We start from the raw sequence: 19,126 nt of genomic DNA on the forward strand, positions 1-19,126 counted from the left end.
TTGTTATTATTAGCTTTCCTGGTTGTCTAGGATTAGCTGATTTCATTATCATGTTTACTGCTGCTTATCATCCAATCCAAGCCAATCGAATGTAAAATGCAATCCAATCCTCGCGCTTGCGCAGCACGGCTCTCCAGGAGCTACGCGAAACTGGTCAACCTCGGCCAGTGTAGCAAATCCAATCAAATGCAATCCAAGTAACGCTGCTCGCGGCATACCCGAGAGGCTTCGAAAGCCAAGTGGTTTAACTAGTCATAAGCATTCGAAATTCATGAAACGCTGGCGCTTATCATACATCTTCCCGTTGTTTAGCGCAAAGAAAACTATGGGTACATTTGAGGAAAAATATACGTAATTAACCGGCAGCGCCCGTGTTCCTTTAGTTAAGGACACCCGTTGGGTTTTTACGATAGTAAACGCAAAATGTGGCAGTGCAACACCAACACGTGCGGGGAGAAAAGCACAAAGAGAACAGAACTCCCGATGGTGCAGTTTCAGGCAGGGGGTGCGCGAGCACTGCAAAAGTGGGAAATTTGAATTGCATGGGGTAGTAGCAGTAAGCGGATAACAGCGGTACAGCCCGTTATGGCGAATCACTGCTCTGCACTACCGACAGCTTTCACGTTGAGTGGAACGGCTTTAATTTATTTTACATAGTTCACAGCCAAACCTAGAAAACAAAAGTAGCTTTCTAGACCTTTTGTTTGCCAAGTGCGTGCAGCGAATGTGATCTATGCACCCACCTCCACAAGCTCATTTTGGCAAAATGTAATCCGAAACAAACAAGTGGAGTAATAGAAGGCGGTAAGAACTTTTCATTTCTGCAGTGCATTTTATTGAACGAATCTGCTCACTAAAAAGTGTTTCTAGAACAATGTGTCAAAATCATAAAACAAAAAGCTTGCTGAGACAATCCACAGCAGATACTGACTCAGCATACTTTCGATATTTACACAAATGCCCTTATCTCAACAAACACACAGTCCGCGTTCATCGATGAGGTTCAGAGTCCGCACTGGAAATACTGCTTCTCTCCCTAGGTTCCCCAGACAGGGACGCAGCTGCAGCGGCCGCCGCGGCTTGCTTCTCCAGAAAGTCTGCCTCAAGGAGGTACTTGAGCTCCTCTTGCGTCAGTGCTTGCCTTTCAGGAAACAGCCGCCTCTGACGGAAAAAAAGAGAAAGAACAAAAAAACAGTAGATGGGTACCTGTTTTTACAAACTATAAACAATGAAATCTATGGTTGGATGGAAGCCTTGTCTGGTTGGGGTGGGTCATGACACACCGGGAATAAAAACACCGAACAAAAAATATATTTTGTAAAATAAAAGACGTTTTGGCTCCCACACGGGAGCCTTGTTCGCAATGAATTCGTCAGTACATCAGACCACGTTTTATGTACGTCTAAGAATGTGACGTAGGCAGTAGGAGTAAACTGGAGGCAGATTGCCCTGCGTTCGATTCAATGTTCGCTCCGCTGTCTGTATGATCAATGATTCCAGATGAAGTTGTGACGTCAGGTTCTTCTCTTTTGCAAGAATGCGTGCTGCGCCCAAGTTTATCTTGTGGCCCGAAGTGTCGGCATGCTCAGCCAGAGCATTTGAAGCCATGTGGCGTTTTCTGACGTCGTAGTCATGTCGTTTTATCCGTTTTTCAAAGTCACCAGTTTCTACTGGGTAGCTGTACTTGCAATCGCCACAAGGGACAGAGTATACCACTCCTGGGAATTTTTCCTTTGATTATTTGTCTTTCACATTGACCCCAGGGCATCGTTCAGCTTGCGAGTAGGCACGTGCGCTATCTGGACGCCGTACGTGCGCATGACACGGGAAAGGGTCTTGCTGAAACTACAAACAAATGCGGAAGCATCTCCGAAAATTGTGACCTCCACCCACCACTGTGCTGTTGTCATTGATCGTACCTTGTAGGGAAGGCAAAGATTTCTGATTATGGCTTTGCTGCAAGGTCATAGCTCTCTTACATTTTGTCAATGCCTCCAGCAATTTTTCGTGATGGTAGTTGTTCTATCAAAAAAAAAAAAAAAAAACACTTTGTCCATAAATGCCGCATTGCTAACCAGCAACAACTGACAGTATTGGCATGCCACAAACTCTGACATGCCTGACACTCTAACCAGGGTCTCCGCATCGCTCTTGAAATTTTTCATTGCTGCTTACTGTTAAGTGCGCAGATATAACTCATTTTGGAATGTCCTTTGCTCAACGAGGAAGCAGAAGAACCTAACAGCCCTGGGGACACTTTCTGGCAAAATCGGCACTGTTGGCTTTTTTAGCTCTAAAGGGAAAACATGAGTCACAGTTTGAAGGCCAACTGCACCCAAATTTCACTTGGCCAATTTTATGTTAATCATGCAGCACTCCCCACCAAACAAAATGGGAACATGACTGGTAGCCTCGTCAAATGCCTTGTCAATCAGATGAGTTTAAAATAGCTCCATAGCAGACGATGCGATAAAATAGCTCCGCAGTAGACAACGTGGCACCTGCTGGCAGATCACACAAACAGCCACAAAGCGGCAGTGACATCCCGGCCGGACAGGTGCTTGGTCCTCTGGCCGGCCAAGCAGCTGGAGAATTGGTTGAGCTTAACTGGGCGCATTTGAGCTACACGAGCGCATAGAGCTTGCACGCAGGCGTGCTACCGGGCTACTGGCCAATCTGCCAGCCGCTCGTTCACCAGCTGCAATTTTACTTCAGCTTGGCTGTAACGGCTGTGCCCTTCTCAAGTTCGCTTTCAAAATCGCTTCGCACGAATATTTTCTATCTAGCAGTATTTTTAGTTTAGGCAGCCTATATTGAAATAGGGTTTTCAAGTTCGAAATTTTCATCGCAGTTGGCCTCTAAGTCAGGGTGTACGCAAGTAACAGCTGAGTAACAAAGTTGCCATATGCCTATTCACTTGAAATAAAAGTGAAATTGTCTTACTGATTTTAAACAAGGTTCTTGCTTGTTTCTTGTTGTTTTTTCGGAGGGGAGGGGGGGGGGTTGCATATGATTTACAGCAAACCTGTTAGCCTCTAGTTCAGAAAATTTCGTGTCGTAAACACAAAACCCAGGCAGGATCCAGCCGTCTCAACCAAGACGCCGAGCACATGTATCAGGCTAAGCAGGCATACAGCACAGAGCTCACTATTCATGTAAAGAAAAAACCACAAAACAGGCATCGAAACCACATGATGGATAATAAGGAGACTGTGAACAATGGAACCCCCCTCCCCCCAAGTGTCCTGCAGCTGCTCTTGAAAGGGAGAGGGGGGGGGGAAGGGTTGTAGACGCCATTTTAGGGCAAGCGCATGAATCAGGTTAGGCAGGACCCAGAATTTGCTGCCCGAAAAGCCGAGCGCAAGCGACAAGCCCGCTGAGACGATGAGGACCATTTCATACCCGCCCCCTTCAGCATGTGTAGCGGTTCTCAACCGCTTCGCAGGACATTCACTTCCTCAAGGCGGGATGGCAGGCATTTTTTTTTCTTTCTGTTTTTCTCGGGGGCTCACCCTACCTAAAAGCCATTGGCAGTCACTTATCCTCGGAGTCACAGGTTCCACCTCGCTGATTCGCCAACAAACCGATATTCTGATACAAGGGCAGTAGGGGCTTCAATATACGCTGAACATACTGACACATAACCAAGGAAGGGAAAGGTCCAGCACTAGTAAGACCTAATACCATGTGACCACTTTTTACTGTTTCCATCAAGTAAATACAGGAGTGGCAGCAAGCTTGAGCCTTTGGAGCAGCTCAGGGAACAGGAATAATTCTGCTTTGGAGCAGTAAAAAGGGAATTTTGGAGCAGCTTTGGAGCACGAATAGGCGAATTTCGGAGCAGTGCAGGTCTGTCTGAGAGCAGATTTCTAGAGCTCGCCAAGCTATCCACAGCGGCTTTTTCTCACTACTGCCCAGCGCCCGGTACCCTATAACATCAGGTGTGGGAGTGCCAAAAGACACCGGACCTGCACCCAATCCCCAACCCCTCTATACAACAGTGGACGGCGCGGTTGACCAGCAAGGACCCTACGTTCCAGCTTGACCTGGTGCAAAGGGCCCGCGCAGCCAGCCACAGCCAGGGGATCCCGGACTAGGGATCCCCTCCACCGGGCGGGTGCCCTAACAACTGCACCTGTTGTTTTAATAAAGATTTTCCTCCTCCTCCTCTTCTCGCCCCGTCATGTCTTATAAAGAACATGAAATAAACTTCTATTCTATTCCATGATTTATTTGCAATTTTTCATTTCTGGTAAGCAAAAAACAAAAATTCACACGGCTTCTATCAACATTCAATCAGTACTGAGCTGACTGCTTTTTTTTATCAAGTTGGAAAAATATACATTCCCGGAATTAAAGCATCACAGTTGACAGAGCAATATGAAATAAAAAACTAGAGATAAGCGGTGCTTAGAATAGCTGCACCTCACTAGACTTCAACAAGTGGGAAAAAAAAAAAAAAAACGTTATCACAACACTATTACAGCCATTCGGAAAAACCAAGAGCACTCCAGAGATAGATGAAATTGCCTCTCTCGCACCTAATCATAAAAGCTTACCTTCATTCTACACCTAACAAGACTCTATACCTTCTACACTGAACAAATGAAAAAAAGAGAGGAATAAATTAAGAGGCAAAAAAAAAAAACTAGAGGAAATAATTTTAACTAAACCTGACTACACTCCAGAGAAATTTAACATAAATGTTTACATTCACAAAACAAAAGGAAAAAAAAACTATCCTAGCACATTACCCGCGTTATTGACCAAGTAATACATGCTTCTAAGTAAAATATACCGTGAAACTGCGTCCTGTTTATCCACTTTTTTCCAGCAGCGATGGGGGGATGCACCTTCCCACTCTCCCCTCACAAAAAACAGTGTTTTACGACTAGACACTCCCACCAAGTTGATTACTTGCAGATGCTTGCTAGCTTAGCAGAATCTCAGCTCTCGCCTGTGCCAGGACCACCCCTGTTCGAACGGCACGGTGGCCTTAGGATACGGTGACCTTAGGAGCAGCAAGTGCACTTGTGATAAAATAAAATGCAAGGGTCTGACTAACCAGTAAAACTATTTTAGTCTTTGCTTTTAACACTAAGCGGGAAGATAGCAATCACTGCTGGTGATGACGCACGCATCACGGCGCAGTGTGCTGTGAGGTGATGCTGCCTTTAGGGGCAATGTTTGCGCATTGCCCACACCGCAAGTTCACTCCCAATCTCGGTGAAACCGTGCCAGCACTTCGAGACCTGGAAATTGTGACGAGTGACTCGGAGCATTAGCCCTTAAGGAAGTCCGCCGGAGCACGCCACATCGGGAATGACAGTTGAACAAATGAGTCCCTACTGTTATCTGAGCAATGCAATTGGCATTGAACATCATCTCACAGCTGCCTCACATTTTTCAGCACCACTTGGGAGGAGCTTTAGTGCAATACTGCCTTTTGGCACAGCACTTCCACCCCTGTAAATAGTTATGGCTTCTGTTCCCAAAAACACATCACAGCTTTTTTTAGAGCACCAGAGTCAATATTCAGTAATGCTTGTATCGACTGGTTATTCGAACATTTTGCACCGGCCTTGTCGAGTCTGAAAAATCAGTCATAGACTGCCACCAGTCTTGTGCTGTGTTCCAAAGTGAACACTCGTAAAGTGGGATGAACTAAGTGAACCGTATAGCCCTCCAAACTGTCAACACAAACATGTGAATGGGCAGGTGCCCACCAATATGTCCAGCATCACGCCTTGATCACCACCAGCATTATGAGTGAGGGCTTTAAACAAGTGCTAAAAGTGGGCCGTGTGTCAGTGCTTTTTTTTTTCAGCTCCAAAGTGTCCACCAATTGGCAATCAGTGTCCCTTGATAAGAATGCTGGGCGCTGATTATTGCTGCCGCTGCTGATCTTGCTGCTTATCTTGCCCCATGATTTGCCATGGTAGGAACCCGTAAGCTCGAACGTCCAGTAATACTGGCTGCCGCGTCGCGGAATCAACATATGCGGGCGCTTCTCGCCATTCTTCGATCCTTCCCGTGCCGAGTCCTCTTGCGAGAGCAAGAGAGAGAGAGAGAGAGAGAAACCTACCAAGAGTTTCCGGACATCTTCCTTTTTTTGCAAGTCGCTCGCAGGAAATCATTCCGATTCAAAATACAGGTGCCACATTTAATTTTTCCATACCAGATATCAAACTCAATGTCTTCTTTCATATTTTAAACCTGCGCAACACAGGCATGTCTGTCACATTGAGTTTTCCTACTGCTGGCTGCTACGTTTGTAACATGCATTTTTTTTTTTCTTTGAGCCTGTATGCTTTTAATGTGAATCCTGTTTTCGTGGACATAATGCAGTATGAACCTATGAGCCAGAGTGACGACTGGGTCCACAAAAACGGCAGCCTATTGTCCAGACCGTCAAATGCGTGCGGCATCCCCAGACAAAACAGACAAGTCTGGTGCAAAGTTAGCATGAAGCACTTCAATGAGTGAGAGGCTCGTTAGCAGGCACCTATCAGCTTTCGTTCTTGATTTTGCACAAGCTCAATATAGTAACAGTGAGGAAACCACGGCTGGCAGTGTGTACATTTTATTGTGTTCTATATGCCGTACAAAAATTTAGTCACGTGCGCAACCTCACCTATTGTGTCCATGGCTATTACAACGCAAGGGGGTGCAGCAGCCAGCGCACAATTTTGTATTTTCATTAACAGTTACGAGGACAGTAGCATGCAGTTTTTACGCTACTTATGAACGACTTCAGGCTACCGATGTTTCTGAATAACGAATCAACTACCGTAAAATTTCGAGCGAACGCCCACCCCCTAAAATCGATGGCTTTAGCGCCGATGAGTGGACAAAATAAGCGTGAATCATCTATTCATGTGTTGATGCAGTCACTTATTTGTCCTATCCGCACTTGAGCCGAAAGTTCACCCGTCTGGTTTTTTTTTTTTTTTGATATCTTCGCAGTTTTGATTGGCGGTGCGGCCACTTTTTTCTATTTTTTCGAACCTGACCCCAAAGATCACCCATCCCGCATTTTTCACTTGATATCTCTGCAGTTTGGGTGAGCGTTCTTTTGCAACTTTACATTAGCTAAAATTAACACATGCGTGTTATCACTACGAACACGGCATGACTACACCATCACCAAAATCATCCCACAGGAGACGGCACATAGAGGCACCATTAACTGAATGCTGGCAATGGTGGTGGTTGCGGTCGAGTAGGTAACTTGTACGACGCGGAAAGGGGCGTTTGGTGACCACTTTCTCGCTGTCGGCGTAACCCAACGACGCAACTCACCAAAGGCGCCAGGCAACTCACCTCTAGGTATGTAGCGTGAACAGGCGCGTCGCTGTAGTCGCTACCAGTCAAATAACCCTCGGCCTGTGACGGCGCCGACGGCGCAGGATCCGACGCGATCAAGCGGCCAGTGTGGTCGTGGCGCGCCTCTCCGAGGACGGCCAGCATTTCCCGAGCCGTCACATCCCGACTCCTCCCTTTCAGCCTGGCCAGTTTGGACTCTGAAAAATGGCACAGCAAGGAAAAAAAAAAAAAAGCATGCCAGTGTAACTAATATCAATCGAACGTTGCTACTTGGACGCCACGGGCACGGCACGATACAACGCATCTACGGGACAGATGGCTTGGATGTCGTACCTAAACTGGCGACGTAGTGATCGGTATCCGGCATAGCCCCGCCCGGGCTGAAATCGTCGTCAAAAGTATGCTCTACGACACTGGCAGCGGTTCCTTGACAACCCCAGGCTCCCGAAGTCGACGCCATGCCCTCCGCGAGTTTGCAAAACTGGGAATGGAAGGAAAAAAAAAAAAATCGAAGAGATCGCTCACCTCGCCATCTGCTGGTCCGAACGGTCACTAGATTCGTTGTCGAAACTGTGCGATGTATTTCTTCAAGCACTTTAAAAAAGTTGTCCGAAAGTTGTCCATGAACATCGTACTTACGCCCTTACGCGATCCTTTATGAACTACTGGCTTTTCTGCTTTGCGTTTTGTTCCATGCAGTGCTGAAACTGTTTCACAACGTCTTGGCACTTGCGCCAGTCGCGGTGCTCGGCCATGCACTCCTGCACAGAATGATAAAAATGAAACACAACCATAAAGTATTTAAAGTGAAGAAATTGATATTATTATTACACACTTATTTTTTGGCTGAGCGATAAGCTGACAAGTAGACCGGCGGCATGCCCTTGAATAGTGTTAACGGCTTAATACTAGCTGCACTCACCTGAACAGCGTAGTGCAGATCGATACAACCTGTCCTTTTGAGCATCTCTTCTACAGGGTCGAGGTCGTTATCCGTAACGGCGGGTTTTTTCGAGTAATCATGCTTAAAATTTTGAGCAGAACCAGAGTTCGTGGGCGCGGCCATTAGCGGGTATTGATTGCGATGCCACTACTGCTGCCAACACCACTTCTAAAAGTTTACATAAATTTATTTCTATGCCGACAAAATTTAGATTATAAGTTTTATTTTAGCAATTTATTATTTTTATAAAACTTCGAGCACAATTGACGTACTGCCCCAGCGATCGCAACGACGGCCGTGACACCGGGTGGCCACGTGACGTCACCCGGTCCTTTTCTTGTCAAAATGGCGTCGATCAGGGACAGGCGGCACACGGAGACCGAATCTGCCGTCGAATATGTCCAAGTGGATGGCCTGGTTGTGCTCAAGATCATTAAGCACTGCAGCGAAGAGGCGGGCGGGCTCCTGGACGTCGCCCAGGGCGTGCTGCTAGGCCTCATCAACTCCAACTTCGTCGAGATCACCAACTGCTTCCCCATCCCGCCGCGCCACGCCGAGGAAGAGGAGGCCGATGACTTGGAGTACCAGATGGAGATGATGCGCCAGATGCGGCACGTGAACGTCGACCACCTGCACGTCGGCTGGTACCAGAGCTCCAACTTCGGTAGCTACTCGAACCGCACCCTGTTGGAGTCCCAATTCGGCTATCAGACCAACATCACCGAGTCCGTGGTACTCATCTACGACCCGATTCGCACTACGCGCGGGTTCCTGTCCCTGCGCGCGTTCCGTCTCAGCCAGCCGGCGATGAAGCTGCTGGCCACGAGCGACTTCAGCGCGGAGCAGTTCAAGAACTCGCGCTGCTCGTTCGAGAACATGTTCGAGGAGATCCCCGTGGTGATCCGCAACTCGCACCTGATCAACATCCTGCTCTGCGAGCTGACCGAGTCCACGCCCGTGGACACCGGGAAGCAGCTGCTAGACATGAGCACGGCGTTTGTTTTGGAAAAGAACCTGCAGGCTATGATGGGCTGCGTCGACGCGCTCAACCAAGAGACAAACAAGTTCATCAACTACCAGCGCCAGGTAATGAATGAATGGCTCTCGGGATGACGGGGCGGCCATTGGCAGAGAGTTATAGCAGACGGTACCCGGTAAGCGACCGGCTCTACTGCGCGTGCGCAGAAATTGAAAAGCTGGTTGTGCGCATGCGCCGGTTATCTGGTACTGTACCGGGTGCACTTGCGCATGCGCACAGCCAGTTTTTCCGCCTCTGCACACGCTCTGTAGCGCCGGTCGCCTACCGGGTGCCGCACCGGGACAACTTATCCGCTCTGCTATAACTAGACAGTTTTAGTTTGGCGTTTTTACGCTCCGGGTAGCCCCGCTAAGCTGCAGCAGAGCGGCGAGCGATTTTCTCGTTTTCGTTACCCATGATGCACAGTGGACCGGACCTTCCGGACTAGCAGCGCCGTCTGGCCAAGTTTGGCGTAATAAAACAGAACCGAAAACCATTTCGCCACTTTAACAAAGCAAAACCAGTACATATAGCTTATTTGTTTATGAAGTACTGACATGTACAATCTTATTGCGTTACTAGTCAGTTACAATGATTGAAAAATAAATTTTCAACCTTGATGATAGCCACGCAATAGCCAAACAAAGTTGTGTTCCAGATCCATTCGACTCCTTTTCGACGGCAACGATCCAACGCGGCGTTTTTTTGCAGTGGACTAGAATAGTTTTGTGTAGTTTTCAAATGGGTTCGCAGTCGCCACTTCTCGCTGCAAGCACCAGTCCTTGGGGATGCAGAACAGCTTTCGCTGTTTGCACGTCAAACAAGAGCCTGAAGCCGCGGCGCTCGTCGCAGGCGTGGCAGCCATCTTACAATAAGCACAGTCGTTGCACGCGCGCAAGAGGGCACCCGCATCGCCCCGTCGCGCTAGCGGAGAGGGCCACGACGGTCCGCTCAGGCTTTGTTTTAGCAGACCGTGTTTCTCACTCCACTAGCCCACTTAGCCACTAAGCAGAGAATGCATGCATATTCGCACTCCTGCATCCGCTTAGCTGCTGAGCGGAGCGTAAAAACGCCTAACTAAAGCTCTCTACGCTTTAATCTCCCTTGGCGCGCCGTCATACGGGAGAATGGCTCTAGTCTGTGCTAGTTGGTACATTTATTGCGGAAAACAGCTCGAACTTTGACACCAAATGGAAAACAAGAAGGAACAGGACTAACAACAGAATTTTTTACGAAAAGAAAATGCGTTTTCTTTCTTGTCTTCCATTCTGCGTCAAAGTTCAAGCTGTTTTCTGCAAGAAATGTGCTAACTAGCACAGATTAGAGCCATCCTTCCATACGACAGCTTTGCAAGTGTTATAGCAGAACGAAAAACCAGTCCTGGTATGGTACCTGGTAAGCGACCGGCGCTACTGCACGTGTGCAGATAGAAAAGCTGGTTGTATGCTTGCGCAGGTGTACTGGGTACTGTACCAGGACTGGTTCTCCGGTCTGCTATAACTCAATGTTGGCGCGCTGTCGTACGAGAGAATAGCTCTAATCTGTGCTAGTCGGTACATTTCTTGCAGAAAACAGCTCGAACTTTGACGCAAAATGGAAGACAAGAAAACAAGACACACCGCTGACTAACAACAGAAATTTTTTACGAAAACAAAACCGATTCCTTTCTTGTCTTCTGTTTTGTGCCAGTTTGAGCTGCTTCAGAGCCATATGGGAAATTCGGCTTCAGTAAAACTCCAGTAACCCGAGAGCCCGTAAAGGGGAGAAATTTTAATTTAAGTGAAGTTTCGGACTAAATACAAAGTGCCGAAAATTTGAGTTAGCAGGTTACACAATCTAAGACGTCGCACATCCAAGGAAGTGCAATCTAGATGCGTAACTAAAACGCAGCCAACAACATGGCAGCGTCTCCCTATAACGAAAAATCGTAAAAACCGAGTGTTCCTGAAGCATTAACACACGAGAAACACCTTCCTTCTTAGAAATAGGCTTATTTAAATGTCTTCATGAATGTAGGTCAGTTGACTGGACCTGGAAATGCTCATCCTTCACATTCGTTTTCGTTTAAGAAGGATCCTGAGAGAATGCGAATGCGTCCCAACCAGAACTCAGTGAAAGAAATTATGAACAAGCCGGTAATGATGCAGCAGGTCAACAGCTGCAGAAAAATGGAAGTAAGCTGTAAGTGGAGGTAATGGGGAGGCAGGGATGGAAACTGCAAGCTCACAATACTGTTTTCATCTGCAGAGTCTGTTGTCAACATCAGCCAATTCTGCAAGTTAATGTTATGCCTACAATTGGGTGCAAAAAGGTAGCTGTAACCCTTTTCTCCATTTGCCTTATTTGATAGCTTGTATGATTGACGTTTACAGTAAAAGGTGGTTGTTATTTCAATAGGGCAATCTTTTAAGCAGAGTAAAGTTCTCATCGCTGCCCCCTTAACAATTCCTTGGTAGCATGCTCTTCGCTGTTGCACTGTAGACGTGTCGTGCCAAAATGCGGTTGGGCTCATTCCTTTCGCATCCAAAGTTCTTGCATGGCAAGGCCACCTGATGAGTCGCCCACTTGGAAGAAAAAAAAAGCAGCACTCGCAACTTCATGCGGTTGTCATGAGTTGTAGCCTTCCCTATGTACAAGTTGTATACAGTGCAGTGTATGATGTCCTACTTTAGCCAGAAAAAAAAAAGGAAAAGTCACACAGAAAATGTTACATTCCCCTATCACCGGTATTGGAATCCATCTGTTCGAATGTTGTCTCAGAGCTGACTAACTTGAACTTGGAAACAGCCACGAGGTGTTATAGGTATGCGTTTGTCTGTCTTTCTCCTGTGAGTTACTTGAAATGTTGTGCCCTTGTATCAGTTCAGAAACTTTTCGCGCATGAAGTACTGGGGTCGATAAATAAGGAAAAAAAATCATGAATTAATGCGTCAGTTACCTTAAAATGAATGAAAACTGAATCCAGGGTCTCTTTACAGGCCTTTTCAGGGGCTGCAGAATGCTCCCTTGACTACTTTCGGTATCTGCACCAGGCTGATACTGCAACTAGTCAAAAGAGGGCGCCACAGCCCCCCTGGCAAATCACTGCTCCACACTTGACGACAGCTTTCGCATTGAGTGGAACGGCTTCAATTTATTTGATGGTGTCGTCGCCTGAAAGAATTGCTGCACTAGTTTTCAGTCGACATTTCGCCCAGAGTGCCAGCACGGCAGTATTTGATTGCCCCACCTTCCCACGTTTCTGTGGTGTCTTGTCTCTTGGCTCATTTGTGCAATGCTGCAGGAAGGAGCTCGGGTCGCGTGACTGAGTCTGTCCTTTCCCCGCAGGTCATGCGCCAGCAGCAGCAGAAGACACAGTTCCTCCAGAAGCGAGCCCAGGAGAACAGCGCCCGGGCTCAGAAAGGGGAGCCACCGCTGCCCGAGGAGGACATCAACAAGCTCTTCAAGCCCATTCCGACACCGTCCCGCCTTGAGTCGGTGCTCCACTGTGGCCAGGTCGGTGGGGGACGGGCATGGCCCAACTGTTCATTAAAGGGGCCACGAAGGCAAAGGCTGCGTTCCAATTCGCAGACAGCTTGGTATACAGCTTACGAAGCAGTCTAAAGTAATAAGAATTGGAACGGCGCTGCGGTCACGAGCGCAACACCAACGCAGACGACAACATCGAAGCAGACGTGTTGAGAAACGCAAGCCGTGGGTTTCGTAAATAATATTACCGTTATTATTACAAACATTTTGGAATTTAAAAAATAAACAAACTTGTCCGCACCCCTGGTAAATTATACTAAATATTCTAATAAAAGAAGTTAGTTTGCTGCAATATTATTACACAAACAGGTGGCGTCACTTTTTAGTTTGGACGGGAAGGTAGCCTGCATCGTTATTGACTTCGAAGCAGTCTTCGTTGACTGTTTCGTTCGTATTGGAACGGGGCTTAACCTGGCCGACTGTCCGCGAAGACGGCAACAAAGCTGTCTAAACGGTAAATTGGAACGCACCCAAAGTAATACGTGGCACAGTTTGAAAGAAGTGGCCCTTGGTAGCTCTGTCAGCTCCGTTCCAGCCACGAAAGACATTGTTAACCGGAAAAAAAAAAAAAACGCAGTAAGTCTTCAAAAGCAGCGAAATTTCGCTTTACAGTGACGTAATGTGGGCGAGCGTTAGAACTAGAGGCCCCGCTGCAGTTGCCCAGTCTTGGCGGTCGGTTATGTGTGCGGCCACGAATCACCCAAGCAAGATTATTTCCCTGAAGTTAGTGACAAACTTGGTGTTGTCGGGACAAAAAAGCCTTTTTAACCCTTTCTGTCCCGGGGATTCGAAATGTAATCGCATCGCTCTAGTCGCTGTAGCACGTAGAGAACAAAACCAAAACTGCTAGTTTTTTGGGGTAATTGTCCTTCAGGGATGACTTTTGGGATATACATCACCATTGTAGCGTTTTAGCGGAGCCGGACGCTTCAAAGAAGAAAAAGCTCCAGTGAACACAAAATTACAACGTCGAGACTAAAAAAAAAAACAAAAAAAAAACAGACGTCCTAGTTGTATTCCCAGTTTTGTAAATATGTGCACAGCGGGTCCCATTTTTTACTTGCAGGCTCATGTGTTCATAAAATTTAGAAAAATGAGCAAAAATTTTTTTCCGCTAGTTACCAGATGTCTTAATTATTTGCCTCTTTAATAAGTCAGTAATTACTTGCACTACCAGCTCTATTTTTTGTTTGTGGGCTTCGTGGAGCCGTAGAATTTAGTAGAACACAGAGAAAACATTTTTGTCCCTGAAAAAAAAAAAATGGGGCAGAAAGGGTTAACGAGTCAAACTTGTATTTTGTCTCCCTGGCCTCATTAACCTCTGATTTGGCGCTCTTTGCCCTATCTGGCCTTGCACCATAAAAATCTAACCATCATCATCCCCCTTTCACTATCATGTAGTTAGCGGGTTCAATGATTGCTGTTGGTCATTCAGTGCTGTAGGCTGGTGTAGATGCCCATTGAATGATTGCTGATTTCACCAAGAATATTCCCACTTAGCCATTGATTATTAATTCTGTGGCTTCCAGAGTGAAGCAGCACTTGGGATGCGAACTTGCATTACGTCCCTTTCTCGCTTCCCAACTTGTCAGAGGTTAGAAGCAGAAAAGATGGGGCATTCCCATGCTCACTGGTGTGTCTGGTTAGCGGAAAAACTCGAGTTCTTAATAGTGCAGTTTTCAATTGTCGTCGTTGCTTTGAGGTGATACAAACGGAATTGATTTGATGATTTAACGCGCCGAAACTACGCAGGCGATGAGGTGCGCTGTAGTGGAAGGCTCGGGATTAATTTTGACCGCCTGGGGGATCTTTAACGTGCACCGAATTCTCAAACACGCAGGCGTTTTTGCTTTTCGCCTCCATCCGAAAAATGGCCACTGTCGCTCGGAATCGAATCTGCGTCCTTGGGCCCAGCAGCACCGTGGCTTAGTGGCTGAGGCAAACAAAATTACTGTACAGGGGGCTTGTGCACACTTTAATTCTCTAAATATCAGTCTCTCTCTCTCTCTCTCTCTCTCTCTCTCTCTCTCTCTCTCTCTCTCTCTCTCTCTCTCTCTCTCTCTCTCTCTCTCTCTCTCTCTCTCTCTCTCTCTCTCTCACACACACACACACACGTTTTAGCCGCGAATCTTTATCCCCATGTTTTCGTATTACTAACTGTTATTTAATTTCACTGTCATGCATGCCTGTACTTTTAGTAATGTGCTCACTTCAAAGTACAGTAAATCCCTCAGACTCTGATATCTCGAAATGTCACCTATGTCGGAGCTTTTTTTTTCGCCGTGCTTCCCATAGGCGCCATGTGTTTTGCCCCCCCTCTAACTCGGCACTCCACTTATCTCAAAATTTGCAGCGGATTTTAGGACTTCGAGTTAACGCGGGATTACTGTACTCGCTTTCCCTTTCAGTAAAGTATTTGCATAAGGGTTTTCAACCTTTGTTCCCACAATGCACTGCTTTTTCATCCTTCACGCTCTCGTTCACAAACTTCTTTCAGCTTGTTGGAATGAAATAAACGAACCTTCGCATGGCACGCGATACACGTGGCAAAATCCAGTGCTTGGGTTTTTTTTTTTTTTTTTTTTTTTTTTTTTTTTTAAGGGGAAGAAGTTTGTGGGGATTCGCTGTCAGGCGACTGCAGCTGCTATTCTTGTCGAGTGCCAGTGTTGAATGGACGGTGGTGGTGGCGAGTTTTCACACCTCGGTGTTTGCGGTGTCCTCCGTTTGCAGGTGAACTCGTACTGCCAGCAGGTGGCGCAGTTCGCCACCCAGAACCTGGGCAAGCTGTTCATGGCCGAAGCCCTGCAGTTGGAGAGCAAGCCCCCGGGAGTCGCTCTGCTGCCCTGAGACTCTTCCCTCCCGTTCGCCAAGAGGGGGTGAAAGGGGAGGGGCCGATCGCTGGGCTTTCCTCCGTCGAAGTTGCTAGGTAAACATGCGCCGTGTCGTGAGTGGGCACGCGGAAATGTGGAGGGTGATGGTTTTGAGTTGGTCGTGTTGTAACCAACGTTTGTCTGCCTTTGATTGGTTGAATCTTGGTTGTTAGAGTTCAAATTCAGCGGCTGGATGACCCTCGCGTTGAGTCTCGAGTTTGATGACGTTCGAGGCGAATGCAACGGCTGGTGGTAAAAGTTGGGCCGGTGCTTCCGCGACGGTTGCACCTAACACTGGAAAGCTCCAACTCACCAGATTAAGATTTTGATTTTTTTAGTTCTTCTTGCCTCCCGTTTAGTGCTCAGAGAGTTACCATCACAATTGGTTGAGTTTTTTGTTTGAGATAAGTCGTAAACCTGTTGTCAAAGCCATCATCACTTCCACAACGCGTTGTAGTGGACGGTCATGCCAGTATTTGCACTTCAGCACTCAGCGTCGGACCTCTAGGAATAAAGCCCTTTTTTTCTTCTTCTTTTTCACCTTCTTTGGCCTGTGTGTTTCTTGCCTGCCGCGTGGCTTCAGTCCAGGTGCAAGCTGCTTCAGCAGTTTCACAAGTCTCGCATTCTTTTACGAAACACTGGAGATCTGGCAGGCCCCTCCCTGTTGCCTTTATTTTGAGAGGGAGCTAGTGAGGGCTGTTTAAGTGCAGACTTTGTACCTAAACCTATTTTCATCACCTATGCAGCATTATATTTTTTAAGGGGGCAGTTGGGTCTTTGGGGCCGAAAAAGGGTCAAAAAAAGCGTTTTCTCAAAAATGGAATTTTTGGCCTCCACGGCCATTTTTCTAACAGTCTGTAAATTTCCTCATCAAAAGGCATCATATTTTGTTGTTATTATATTATAATAGCATTTTAAAGTGCACTCTACAGCTCAGTTAGCGCAGAATTCGATGGTGAAACGGCACTTTTCTTGCAATGCAAAGCTAGCATTTCATCCTCAGATATCTTGGCACCCAGAGCAGGTACAACTTTAATTCTTTTTGCTTCTGATACCAAAATGTGTGGAGAATACAATATAGGAAACAAATTTTTTAAATGGAGGCTTTGGAAAATTATTATTGTGTTCAATTGGCACCACCTGCGAGCCATTTCTGGCAGAGTGCGGGAGAAGCGAAGTTCCCTGTGTTGTAAAACGACCAAAAATAGTTCAATCAAAAAAGTTCTTCCTATGTTGTATTCTTTAGTCATTTGTCTGCCTAGCCACGTGGTAATTGCCATTCTGAATGGAGTGGTTATTTTGTAACTGTGTCCCAAAATAATGGCAATTAATCATTAATTAACTCAAAATATAATCAGCTTGCAAAAAATCTAATAGGAGATTTGAAATCAGCACAAAAAACTCTATAACGCAGTGCAGTTTCATTAAAATTGGTTGGTAAATAAAAAATATAGCTCTAAGACCAGTCTGCCCCCTTAAGTTAAAAACTCAAATTTGCTTGGAGGTTGGGCCCTTGGTTGCCTTTAAAGCAAAGTTAGTGCTTCAATATCTTCGTTTCTGTATACACAGACTCAATTGTACACAAAGGGACCTGGAGGAATACTGCAGTGAGTTTGTCGAACACTTATTTGGGACACATTTTGTAGTCTGGCTTGCAGTTCGTCATTTTAGCTTTGGGTCATTTAACTTTGGGTTTTTCCTTTTTTTTTTTTTTCCGAAAATACTTTATAAACATACGTAAAGCACCCTTTGTGGTTGGCTCATAACACTGCAGTGACATTGTGGCAGTCCTCTAAATATCTTAATGTTGGCGGTTTGTTCAGGCACAGTTTATGCGGGAAAAGATTAACTAGTCTGTATGTCTGTCCTGTTAAACGAGTACTGACAGAAAATTCGAAAGCTGAGATAACTGTAAAAAGCTTTCTTTGTATATGGAGATATCGCCCAGAAAGTTTCAACAGTAACCATTCGATATAACTTCAAATCAATTTTAATCTTTACGCACACGCGAACACTAAGAACAGACACCCTTTCGACATCAGCATGACGCTTTGAGTGCAGTGCCCTAAACTGCCGACGTCAGGACTCCCGTGGCGTCGCCAAGGTGACTTGCTGCTATTGGCGCGCGCTGATCCACCTTGTGCGTCACGTCAGAGGTTTTTTCCACTGACGTCATGCTGCCCAAGCGCGTGTAGCCATGAATAATGTGGACGCGCGCGCCCATGGTGCGACGAGCACGGTGACGTCAAGAGCGCCGTCCTGTCATGGCAGCCACCTCGGTGTTCGTTTCATCGAAACTGAAACTGACACAAATAAACGAGGCTGTAAGTAATTACTTGCACTGCAATCGACCATCTAATGTGCCATTCTGTGATGAGTGGGCTGGTAGGCACCCCTAGCAGCGAAAAAAACGTAGCCCGGAAATTTCGTCAGTGATCCTTTAAATGCCACCTTGTGGGCTTCCAATCTTGGGTATGAATAATGAGAACTCTGCAAAAGAAACACGATTTCTTTGTTCAAATACATGTAAATTGTGTGAAAGGATCAACAAGGGCTACACACTCCAAACTTTTACATAACATACTTGCGCAATGTTTACAGCTGACCTCGATGTAATCCAGAGCCCTCCAGTATGGCACGTCTCATCACCTGCGCTGCGTCGGCGCGTTAAACCCTACAGTCAACCAATCAATCAATGACCTCAGTGCAACTTAACAGTGGTCTCCATTGGGTATAAGAAAAACTACTCCACAAACCATCGCTTGCTGGAAGCAGGCAGCTTTAATAAGTTTATTAACGCCATATGATCCCGGTGCATCAAAGGATATTGTATCACTCATACTGAAAGAACACAGGATATTTTTATCTCTAAGGCTGTCCGCTATGAGCACCTTATTGACTGGACATTTTACGAGTGCAGTGAACTGACACTTGGCGTTTTCTGTAGGCCATATTGACTTTGACTGAAAAACCAAAATAAAGAACTTCAAGGGCATCTACACACTCTAAGAATTGGGAATGCGAAGGCACGAATGTAAAAACACAGTAGAGTGCTGCTTGAGTGCGTGTGTTAATGTCGCAGCAACAGGGGGGGGAATTGGCAAATCGGCCATGATCATCTGATGGCAGCTGTCGTCGTCACTGAACAGTTCCACCCAGTGGGCACGCGTGTATTTCAGCTTATTATGTGGACATCGCAGCCCAGTATGAATTGGCCTCTGGCAACAGCTGTTGTCAGTGGCCGATCCCACCGAGCGGCTATGTCGTTGCGCCTTTACCCAACCTTATTGAGCATTGCGATGTGTCGTACCACATCAAACTCATTGTACGTTGACCCATGTGCACCGGCGGCCAGCGCTGAGCCAGAAGCCATAGTGCATTCATTGACTCCACCTTTACAGCACCTACAGCACAATGTAGCCTAAGTAGTGTTGTGGATGC

At 46.5% G+C, this 19,126-nt stretch overlaps 2 protein-coding genes across 3 annotated transcripts; one reads left to right on the forward strand and one right to left on the reverse strand.

Moving 5' to 3' along the window:
- Positions 1 to 812: 812 nt before the first annotated feature.
- Positions 813 to 8,300, reverse strand: LOC144149892 (coiled-coil domain-containing protein 32-like). 2 transcript variants are annotated; one of them, XM_077681622.1, is made up of 5 exons: positions 8,162 to 8,300; positions 7,974 to 8,087; positions 7,660 to 7,807; positions 7,324 to 7,523; positions 813 to 1,161 (listed from the first exon to the last, which is right to left on the reverse strand). In XM_077681622.1, exons 3-5 carry the CDS (start codon positions 7,784 to 7,786, stop codon positions 991 to 993), a joined length of 498 nt encoding a protein of 165 aa, XP_077537748.1. In that variant the 5' UTR covers positions 7,787 to 7,807; positions 7,974 to 8,087; positions 8,162 to 8,300; the 3' UTR covers positions 813 to 990. The 2 variants fall into 2 exon arrangements, with proteins under 2 accessions (XP_077537748.1, XP_077537747.1); XM_077681621.1 differs by having other exon boundaries at positions 7,966 to 8,087.
- A 290-nt stretch (positions 8,301 to 8,590) lies between these two features.
- Positions 8,591 to 16,225, forward strand: LOC144149891 (eukaryotic translation initiation factor 3 subunit H-like). Its single transcript, XM_077681620.1, has 3 exons — positions 8,591 to 9,355; positions 12,615 to 12,782; positions 15,546 to 16,225. The coding sequence occupies exons 1-3, from the start codon at positions 8,615 to 8,617 to the stop codon at positions 15,660 to 15,662; spliced, it is 1,026 nt and encodes a 341-aa protein (XP_077537746.1). The 5' UTR covers positions 8,591 to 8,614; the 3' UTR covers positions 15,663 to 16,225.
- The last annotated feature ends 2,901 nt before the right edge of the window (positions 16,226 to 19,126 follow it).

The sequence above is a fragment of the Haemaphysalis longicornis genome, unplaced genomic scaffold, assembly GCF_048455015.1.
Source record: "Haemaphysalis longicornis isolate Haplotype H1 unplaced genomic scaffold, Haemaphysalis longicornis Haplotype H1 scaffold_8, whole genome shotgun sequence".
Lineage (NCBI taxonomy): Eukaryota > Metazoa > Arthropoda > Arachnida > Ixodida > Ixodidae > Haemaphysalis > Haemaphysalis longicornis.

Coding starts and splice junctions, on each gene's coding strand:
- LOC144149892 (XM_077681622.1), bottom strand. CDS start 7,786: ATGGCGTCGACTTCGGGAGCCTGGGGTTGTCAAGGAACCGCTGCCAGT. Junction 7,524..7,659: donor TCACTACGTCGCCAGTTTAG/GTACGACATCCA, acceptor GCCATTTTTCAG/AGTCCAAACTGGCCAGGCTG. Junction 1,162..7,323: donor TTCACGCTACATACCTAGAG/GTGAGTTGCCTG, acceptor TTTTTCCGTCAG/AGGCGGCTGTTTCCTGAAAG.
- LOC144149891 (XM_077681620.1), top strand. CDS start 8,615: ATGGCGTCGATCAGGGACAGGCGGCACACGGAGACCGAATCTGCCGTC. Junction 9,356..12,614: donor TCATCAACTACCAGCGCCAG/GTAATGAATGAA, acceptor CTTTCCCCGCAG/GTCATGCGCCAGCAGCAGCA. Junction 12,783..15,545: donor CGGTGCTCCACTGTGGCCAG/GTCGGTGGGGGA, acceptor CTCCGTTTGCAG/GTGAACTCGTACTGCCAGCA.